This window comes from Sturnus vulgaris, chromosome 3 (assembly GCF_052056855.1).
Source record: "Sturnus vulgaris isolate bStuVul1 chromosome 3, bStuVul1.hap1, whole genome shotgun sequence".
NCBI lineage: Eukaryota > Metazoa > Chordata > Aves > Passeriformes > Sturnidae > Sturnus > Sturnus vulgaris.
Genome location: NC_142245.1, coordinates 91,063,504 through 91,074,181, shown reverse-complemented (window position 1 = coordinate 91,074,181; position 10,678 = coordinate 91,063,504). Strand labels below are relative to the sequence as shown.

The following is a 10,678-nucleotide window of genomic DNA, read 5'->3' as shown; positions in this document are numbered from 1 at the left end:
TTTTTTTATGGTTTTATACATCCCAGTATGCAAAACAAACAGCTGCACCCTCATCTACAGCAAGAAAGGCCTGGTTTCTTATTCTTGAAAATGGCCAAGCTCCTCGTGTGGCTTCGTTTTCACTGCCTACCTAATCACTCACACCAATGCATGTTTATCTAAACAGGCCTGTGCAGAAGGAGGAGCCATGGCACTGTTAAGGACGAGCAGCCTTTCAGGCAGAGGCACAGTGGAACAAAGTATGGTCATAGTTTTGTTTGAAGACATCGACACCAGTGGCTCCCCGAGATCCCTCCAGCTGGGTTTTGCACTGATCCGACTTATTGCTATGTTGTCAGCTACCAGACAGCTTTGTAATATTAATTCTGGGTTTCTTGGGGCTTTCAGCCCTTGAGGATGTCAAAACCTTAAACAACTTGGTAAAGAACAAAGCTCTTGTTTCCTAAATGATAATGGAATAGTCTTCACAACCAGAGAAATGGATATAGGGATAAGGGTAAATTTTCATATCATTATGTACACATTGCATTGACTATGTGTGTATATATTATGCATAAATATATATAAAATAACAGGTGTTTGATAGGATGAAGGAAAAAACCAAAAAGTCTTGCATTAGTTGGTGCTACTGAAGAAGAGCTTATCTCAACAGGTTTGCATGAAAACATGCCTACATTTTCTTCTCCAAAGCATGAAGAAATTTGGTGCCACTATCCTTTATTGCAAACAGAATGACCAGTTATGGATTTATAAGACATTTTAAAAAACATTCCTCCTTTCTAGTGCATTTTGAATAGAGTACTAGCACTTGGATTTGAAGGTATGATTTTTATTAGTAATGTAGATGGTTCACCATCTGCTGTTTAAGAAGTAGCAAAATAAAAGCAATTTTGCAAAATGTCTACTAAAAATTAACTATAACAAAATCTATCTGTAACCATTGATGATGTCCTGCTTTTCCCTTTAAAAGGAAACATCAAGTCAGTGTCATTTTGTCATGGGTCTAAGAAGCAAAGTCACAGCAGAGGAAAACATTATTACAGGTTTATTATGTCTCAAAATATAGAAATATATTCCAACAGTATATTTTAAAGAATAATATAACAATAATCTTCAGCTTCTCAGTCTCAAAATGGTACACCATTATTTAAAAATATATTACTTAATGTACCCAAAATTTACTATCCATCAAATTCCATTTCGAATAAATTGAGTTCAAAAAAGCATATCCACCCAATTTGTACAAAAAAACAGTAATTTTTTGAAGTCAACAAAGGAGTTTAATTTTTCTAAAATGGTGATTCAGATGCAGACCTTTTTTCCTATACATTCTTGTTCATGAACTGCAACTAAATGTAGATATGTAGGTAATGTCAGCATAAAATACAGATGGGAGTGTATATTAAGGGGAAAGAGCTCCCAAGGCTGAAATCAGAACTGCTAATTTTTTTTAATTAAGTGTATGCATAGAAAGGATTTATGTATTACTTCAATAGGAAGATAAAATAAATTAGTTTCTGCAAAAATGACAGATCCCTATTTACATGCATACACACAATCACACACATGCTGATTTTATCAGTCTGCAATCATCTGAGTTTTCTGAGATATGTTTTAAATAACCAGAGAACTCAGAGTTTACATGAATAGACTGTCTAAGAAGAAACTTATAAATCCTATCCATTTTTAGCAGCTCTTTGAGAATGGTTTAAAGGAAGCATTTTTAATGAAGGCAGTTCATGATAAAAGCATATGCTATAATTAGCCATGTAATAGACAAACATTTCTAATTCCCCATTTTCATAACACTAAAACAAAGGGGTGCCCAAAGACATTAAGTGTAATTAACCCAAACTTGTGTGTAGTGGTGATGGGAATGGTAATTTGTTGTTGGTTGTGTAATTCACAGCCAAAAGATTTAACTTGAGGCCAAAATTTAGTGGGATTCAAAAGTTATTTATATGGATTTAAGAACTATTAAAGTTACAATAGTTAATGCTAAATAAAAGGAAAAGTATCCCATATTAAGTCTCATTATTTAAACCAATCCCCGCCTGATAGAAAAGCAGATGGGACTGCAAGTAGGCTGCATTACTCAACATCTTCTTATGAAAGGTGTTTTTTGTCTTTTCCTGAAAACAGCCACCACCAGGGATAAAACTTTTGATTAAACAAGTGACAACTGCTGCACCCCCTGTCCCTTTCCTTGCACACTCATAAAACACCTCCAGAAGTGGGAGCTAAATAAAGCAAAGCCCCTCCATACCCTGTATTGTGTATACTTCGTGTATATAGTAACTTGTGTATGTAATGGGAAGGCTTGTGTGAGGTTTATTGTTTGATTTTGGCTTGTTTTACATTATTATAAAAATACCTGTCAGAGCAGTGTCATAGATAATAGACTGGTACGATTGGAGATAAGAATGTTGTAGTTCAATCTTTAGTGTTAACTTGGAAAGTCATAGATAGAGGCAAGAGTCTGTCTACATGGAATTTGTGAAGCCTGGAGCCTTTTGCAAACTCTGCAGGTCCAAGCCAAAAAGTAACATACTCCTCCAGTTACACTCATCATGTTAAAGAAAATAGTTATAACAATTATGTGCAATTTTTTCACTTCTATTTTTTATCTGCTATTTATTTACTTAAGCACTGTTCAACATTTCACTTTTTCTAATGGAGCAGAACTTCTAAAAGAAAAAATATGTTTAGCTGAGCAGTTTTGTTTAGTTTTTTTTTCTTCCTGTGCCTTTTTCTAAATAAATATCTTGCCACAGTTTTCATTGGCATGATATAACCAAATGCATTTTATTTCCTCTAACAATGCAAAGCAGTTATGGAAGTTCTGGAGTTTCTAGTTTAAAAAATTCTATAAAAAAAGACTTTACTTTACAATATTGAAATGGGATGAAGCAGATTTCAGTATGGTCAATTGAAAAATTAATTTGTGAACTTCTACTGCATAGTGAGGTGACCCATTAAATAAACGATTCTGAAATTTTGCTCATACAAAAGAAACTATATACTTTTAAATAAATAAATGCTACTATGTACATTATACTGTACAATTAAATGAGAGATGACATGAAATGGAATAAATTTAGCCCTGCCTTTTCATCAGCAATGCTCATATCTTGACTTTATTACAATTTTGAATAAAACCCTCTGCTTTAGATTATTTTTTTTTTTTTAGTGGCAGCCACATGAACGTACCACCATATTCCTGTATTTTTTTAAAATAACATTGGAGCTGTCATCAAAGTAGAGCACGGAGATTGCATTCAGTTTTGTTGGTGCACAGCATGGCTTTGGTACATGATCAGGGAACATCAAGTGAACCTGAAAGACAGATAAATACATAGCTCATATATCAAACAGAGAGGTGCAAGGACAATGTCAGTGTAAAACATGTCTTTGCAATTCAGCAACGGCTGTGGTCACAAATTTTCCTCGGTTAGCAACTTTAAAGTACAGCTTACCTCCAGCACATTTTTCTGATTTCAATTGCACGGGCAGAGTTATACAATAAAAGCAGATGGAGAGATAAATGAGAAGCGGCCAAGACAGAAAGTTGGTTTTCAGATGAAATTTAGAGAATTGGAGTTAGGCAGCTGCTCAGGAAAACATTTAAGCATATTGTCCTTACCATCTTTGCTGAGGTCAGGGCATAACATGGAGCAAAGGCTCAGTCCCCAGGTCTCACCAGGACCCCAGCATGTGCTAAAATGCTTTCCTGTGTTGGGGGCTCAGTGTGGAGGAAAATCTATTGCAGACAGCAAAGATTGTGCAGGCAAAGCCTCATAACAAAACTATTTTCAGCCTGTGGAATGGTAAGGTGTGGGGTTTCATACAGTATTTTAAGGTCTTATCTAGGTATCATGAGATCCAATTCTACTTCCATTGAAATAAAAATCAGTTCATAAGGTGGGTGCCAGCTGGACAGAATATTTGGGGCAGAGACTGAGGCAGAGAAGTCTTTATGTTCACCAGGCTGAAATACATCAATGAAAGGTTAAAGCAAAAGAAAAGAGTTTTGAAAAGTGTCCCAGAACAAGCAAGACCTAGTGGAAATTAAATGGGGGAAATACAAGTTCTTTGTACTTGAAAGACGGTTGGATGTAATATTCTACACATGCTGAAGACTTGGAAGCTGGGGAGGCCAGAGAAGAGGGAGTTGTAATAGAGAGGGCAGGAGATTATTAAGGCATGGATGAAGACTTCAGCAGTAATAGGTTTTGTTTGTGTGTTAAGTCTTTGTAAATCTGTTAGAGCCATCTGCCTTGCAATGATATAAACCCAGAGCCTCTGCCAGACAACAGAGAACAGTCTATCAGGAAACGATTTTTACATAACAGTTACCATGAGAAGGTCTTTTGAAATGTGAATAATAAATGCTGAAGTAGCTGTTTTGTAACAGTTTAGACACATATTTAAAAACTATTTAACAAATGAATGGCAAAGCATTGGAGAAAAAAATGATTGTGCCTGACCTGGAAAGATGTTTGTTCAGTCATAAATCCTGTTCAATCATAAATCCAGCCCCTGCCACCCCGATGGAAGATCTGTGGCCCCACAGTACCCCCATGGAAGTGATGTTCACAGCCTTGTCAGATGTTTACCCCAAATTCAGTGGAAGCCAACCTGAGGACCCACTACCTTGCATGACCAGGAAATCAATGCTACCCTTGTGCCTGTTCTGAGGATGATGCAGGAGGTGAGAAGAAAGTTTATACTGCTCATTAAATGCACCCTGTCTATTATTTGTATGCATCTTTATTGTCTGTTTGCCTGAGCTCAGTTGCAGAAAAACAAGAGAGAGAGAGAGAGTGAGGTACTGGCCCGTATTTCTCCTATTCTTCTTAAAAAGAAAATAAAAGAGAATCAGCAAAGTTTGGAGGGGTACCAAGGAACAATCGCTTCCCAACCCAAAGAGCAGGCTTTTTCAGAATGGTGTAATCAGTATGGCCAGGAGGTGACTGCATTTGGATTAGGGTGGAGCGTATGAATAATTGCTTCCCAAGCCATCCCCATATGCACACCTTGTGTAAATCTGAATTTTGTATAATTTAAACCAGAAAGCATTCAACTACTGTTATCTCATCTAATTTATGTACAGCTAAAATTTAATTGGCCTCATGATTTTTTGGCTGCATTGAATGCATGTACAGTACATGCAAAGGGAGACACACAATTCCAAAATGGCCATAAAAAGAGGAAAAATTAAGTATCCAATTTAAAAAATAGGACAAACTACACACATTTCTTAACAATGGGAAAACAACCATTTCTGGACAGGAAAAACACACAAGAGAAAGTAGCACTGAGCCAACTCTTATTTAACAGTCCATAATTGCAAGAGGGAACTCTAACCTGGGGATCTCAGTGATATTGGCAACTTTTCTGGACAACGTTTGCATAATACTGAACTGTTGCTTTGCTGACCTACTTCTTTTCAGCTCAGGACTGCAGATATGCTGTTCTTCATTGTCTTCTATGAGCATTGCTATATTCCTTGCCAACTGGCATTTTCTGTTCCCTTTCACCTGAACTCCTTAACACGCTTCTACTTATTTTCAGCCTCTGACATTTTCCCTTTTTCTGTAAATCTTCCTGACTAGAATCCTAGTATAGAGGAAGAATGTTGCATTGGTGACTGGACTTGGAGAAGGTAAGTTAATGAAAAACTGAATGGAAAGGAAAAGGTCTCAGCACATGCTGAGTTTTTGAAAATGTCCCTCTCATAGAAATACTTGGCAATTTTCACAAACAGAACTCCTTTTCTGTAAGAAAGAAATAAAATTTTATTTTTGTTGGTTTGCTTGCTTGCTTTGGGGTTGTTTTTTGGTGTGGGGGTTTAAATTTGAGGGGGTGTGTTTGGGCCGGCATCCCAGGTAGTAACTCCACTCATTTCTCAAGAGGGAAGGGTTTTTCAGGCTCAGATTTTAATGTGAAAATAGAAGAAAAATATCATTATTCTTAGACAGGCTCATCAGCATAATCTGATGGTCAGGATACCTTACCATTATCAGTTTAAATCAAATGGAACCTTAAATCCATGTTCCTCTAATCTCAGTTGAGTGCCTAGACCTTTCCAGAAACTAACTGGGGATGACAACCCTTTCCTGTTCTCATTTCGTACTGTGACTGCCTCCTTGTGTATTATCTCTCATTCCTCTCCTTCTCAATCATTCTGCTAATACCAGTGCTATTCAGAGCCAGTTATCCAGCTGGCACAGGTGAAAATTCAGTTTTTGACCAGACTGACCAGACTCTGGCCTCACGGCATTTCATTTAGTCATAGTCTAAAGGTCATGATTTCTGAACGCTGCTGGGGTAGAGGAGGCCTAGCCAGCTGCCTCAACTAAGATCATCTTTTTGGCTGCTCCAGCTGAGGCACAGGACTAACATAAGAATTAGCAGAGGCAGAAAGCTGGCTGCAAATCCCCTTTTACATGTACCAGGCAGAGTAACAGATCCAAACACACTTATTTTTGAATTGCATTTGTAAGCCAGGCATGACTGAACACAATTTCTTACATGCAAATGCATCTGTTTGCAAAGCTTCACATTAAATTACAGTGTAAGAATCTCTGCCAACAGTTGACAACAGAGGTCCACAGAGTGGCCAAGTGTCATCATTTCTGGAAGGTATAACATGTAGATGTTAACATTGAGCTTCAATAAGCTGCAAAAACTCTTGGAAGCCAGACCAGGGGGCCCCTTTGGTTCCTGTCTACACAATTCTCCAGTAATATAGCACAGTCTTCTCATGTGCTCTTGCATTTGAAATGGAGGTGAAACCTACCACACAGGCCCCTCTGAGCAGTTCATCCTCTCTCCAACAAAATCACTAAAGCATGTTTTGAAATTAGTTACGATTTACCCAGAAATAATCAAAATTCAGTAGTAGTAAACAGAAGAGTCTGAGCAAAGACACAAACAACTGCAGCACAGGCAGCTATGACAGAGTCAGAGGCATACCAGAGTCTGAACAATGGCATGGTTTGTCGCGTTCATGTGGGCATTGAGGGGGAAAGAACACTCTCCATCACAGTAAAACGCAGCGTAGCCCTCCGGTGCAATAATCCAATCCTAAAACAAGACCAAATAAATTCATTAATTGCATTTTCTCATTCAGGGAATTTATAACTATATCAAACTAAGACATGCTCAATGACAAAATGAACATCAGAAGGTGGCATGTGAAATGAATGGGGGTTTTAAAAAAAAAGAAGTGCTTGCTTTGTTCATGCAAAATTGAGATGAAAATTAATCAAACTTAAAAATCTGTACTGAATACCAACTAATGAGGCTATAAGGGAGATTAAAAATAAAATATATATGCAGAATTCTTTTTCTTGCAGACTAAAAATCTTGAGCGTTTCTTGGTGCAACAAAGGTAATTAAAATGCATTCTCTTCCTTCAGCATACTCAATAGTATAAACTGTATTATTGCATGAGACTGAGCATTGATAGTGATTACCTGTTGGCATGCCAATGAATCATACATTTTCAGTATTTCAAGCAACACAGCATGGGCAAAAGACCACATGAGGGAAAATATTTAAAAATGTTAATGAAAGCTGTGTGTTTAGTTTACTGGATTCCTCCTCTGCCAGGTAATGGAGGTGCTGCAGGAAGGGCAGAGAGGATTAAGTAGCTACTTCTTGGGATTTGTAACTTTTTTTTGTACCTTATTTGACTCCGTGTTTCACTGATCAAATATTTTACAGTGTAGCTCTGGGTTTCCAGATGAAACTTCTAATTCTTATAGTAGTTTTTGTGTTAAAAATAGATTTTCTTTCTTGTTTGACTACCATGGCCACTATGCCGCTGATCTGAGAGACTAGCACATCTTGGAGCATACCAGAATTTACTGTCCAAAAAAAAACCCAAGAAAAACTGTGGATATCTGAAAAAAAACCCTGTAATCAAGAAACAATGGCTCACTTGTTCAGTGGTCTGAGTTCAATACCACAAGCCTGCTCTGTGGCCCTGGACAGGGTAATTATGCTGTGCAGACTTGGGAAAACAGCCTCTGCCTACTTCTTCAGGCTGCTGTGGGGATAAATATACTGCAAAATATCAGACAGGATAATGAGGCCATATGAGAATCTGAGCTAGATACATAAAGGGCGAGCTGTCACTAAAGAGATAACATACTTTTTCTCCTCATAGACTTGTTCTGCTCCTGGAGAGTCGTTTTAAAATAATTCAGAGAAATGTGAAATGGACAGGCAACCATCCCTGAGTTCTTACCTACATATGCAATAGTTATAGGTTGCTGAAGGCTTTCTTGTTCTTTCTTTATAGACAGTTCCTTGCTTTCTGGAAAAAACCCTAGACTGTTCTCTATTTTCTTTTCCCATAATGCCCTGCCTCTGACTTCATGACCTTTTACTGTAAGTACATTATTTTTTTGTTAGTGTATGGCAGGATGAGTTTTCCTCAGAAATTACATAAAATTAGCTGTGGTATCATAAAGATCACTGAGCAGTGATCCAAGATTTATTTCCCTAAGGACCCTACCCCAGTGAAATCTCTATGACCTTCAGCAGACAGCACTGAACAAATCTAAACTAGTGAAAATTTTAAACATTTCATTACTTAGTGTGGGGATTTTGGTTTCATCCACTGCAGATTCACTCATCTCTTGAGCAGTAGTTAAAATTTATCTTTATGTGAATGAATCCATACATTGCTAGTGTATGCAATATCTTTGAGAGAAGAGCTAAAAAAGGTAAAGTTATAGTGATAGCAATACTGATAGGGATGTGTTACAAAATGCATTTAAAGAATTTGTCTCTCATCATTGTAATACCAATTTCCATGAAGAAAACAGTGTGAAAATAATGGGGGACTTTAAAATAGATGTCCCAGTTTGAAATGTTAGGAAAGAGCATTTATAATCTTACCTGCCATCCTAAGTCTCGGAAACTCACATAAAGTTCATGTTTCTTACATGCTTGCTTTTGCTCACTCGTGTTATAATCTACAGGAAGTAAATAACATTAATAAATTATTTGGAAGCATTGCTAAAACTGACATGCTTTAGCTATTTTTGAGATCCTTATCAAGCTGTACAAAAGAAAGGAAAACCATACTGTCATTTATATTCCTAGGGTTAGTTGTAAAGGCAACGTAAACCCGGAAATACAGAACCAGCAAAGTCAGACTGATACAATTCCTGTACACTGGCAAAATAATGCATACAGCATTAGGGGAAACAGGTCTACAAGATATCTATTTGCTGGTTAGCTGGGTAACACCTCTGGATAATATCCACACAGGTAATCAAAGAGGACAAGTGAGAGCCTGATCCAAAATATGGGGAAATCATCTATAGATTGGGAGGGTCTTAATTGCCAGGTAAAGAAAGTAGCCCAATTCAAAAACCAAATTAGCAACAATAAAAAATGTCCTGAAACAAGGGAATTTCCAAAAGTCTATTAGTTAAACACATAGTGGCACATATTATACTTCCCACTTTTTACCATATATTCTGGAAATATTCACCACTTCATCTTTAGTTGCTAATACTAATGTAAACAAGTAGACAAACAGGTGTGTTTTAAACGACTGAAAGCTCACTGTCAGGGATGTGTCGGGATAGAAGGACACCAAAAACCTTCCATACATGCTTCTCCATGACAACCTTACTCCTGGAGGAATTCTAGTGCTTGTTCCTTACTGCTCCTAAGTAACAGGAAAGGAAGGGAACAGGGTCCTGCCTTCATCACATTAGCCCCCAAAACTGGTTAATAGAGCTGTTCATGCGATGCCATAAATGAGGCATGTGACAGAGCAGGGAGCACAGACTGTCTCCTCTGTTTCCAATTCAAGAATACTGAAGGTGACTTTTTTGAACCAAAATAACCACTCTGGGAAAAACAACAGTTCACCAAAAAAAAAAAAAAATCACAACAACAACAGGAAAAAACAAACAAACAAACAAACAAACAAAACTCCACAAAACCCTATCAAGGAAGACATGGAAAAAGAAACAAATAGTTCTGTTTCAGAAAAAGATTTTTTTTAGGCACATTTCTTTTTTAGCATTATAAGACTTGAGACTGAATGGGGAGGTCTCTGAAAAAATTCAGGATAATTGAGATTCAGAGAGAAACTCCTTTTTCACATAATATCAAAGGAACTTCTACAGTCTGTGAACTAATCTGGGTAGTTCTTCACCATCCTTGCAGAAAACTCTTCCATATATATTGTCTAGAGGAGTTTTTTTCTGCAAATTTGTCAAGTACTTCTTGTCAGCCATCCTGACCTCTGCTACCATTGCTTCTCTGGACTCTCTTCAGCTTCTCTGTGTCTTTCAAAAGATGTGATGGCCACAACCAAACACAGTATAAAATAAAGTTAAATAGTTATTTCATGCTTGTTTTCTAGTATAACCCAGAATAGTAGTTTTGCAGTAAAACCACACAGTCAAGTAATCAGCTTCCAAACTTTTTTTAATATATTCCTGCCTCGTCAGCCTTAGGAGTCTGTTGTAGTTATACAAATGAATGAATAAAGAACAGATTGGGGATGAGGATGTTGGTGAGAATTGCAGCATGATGGGGCTGCAGCAACCATGGTAGAGTTAAGGTTCTGAGGGATGACATCAGCAATAGCACAGAAACCTGATGAAAGTCAAGCAAATATGGCACAAATCCTCTGTGGTTG

At 37.3% G+C, this 10,678-nt stretch overlaps 1 protein-coding gene across 2 annotated transcripts in view; it reads right to left on the bottom strand.

Annotated features, from left to right (window-relative positions):
• Nucleotides 1-842: 842 nt before the first annotated feature.
• Nucleotides 843-10,678, bottom strand: part of BMP5 (bone morphogenetic protein 5) — a 57,531-nt gene continuing 47,695 nt past the window's right edge. Inside the window, exons 5-7 of one of the 2 annotated variants that reach the window (XM_014869475.2) lie at nt 8,914-8,990; nt 6,979-7,089; nt 843-3,336 (exon numbers count right to left, since the gene is read on the bottom strand). In XM_014869475.2, coding sequence (XP_014724961.1) covers nt 3,187-3,336; nt 6,979-7,089; nt 8,914-8,990 — 338 coding nt within the window. In that variant the 3' untranslated portion in view covers nt 843-3,186. The remainder of the gene's footprint in view (nt 3,337-6,978; nt 7,090-8,913; nt 8,991-10,678) is intronic. The other variant, XM_014869477.2, reaches the window with a different exon arrangement.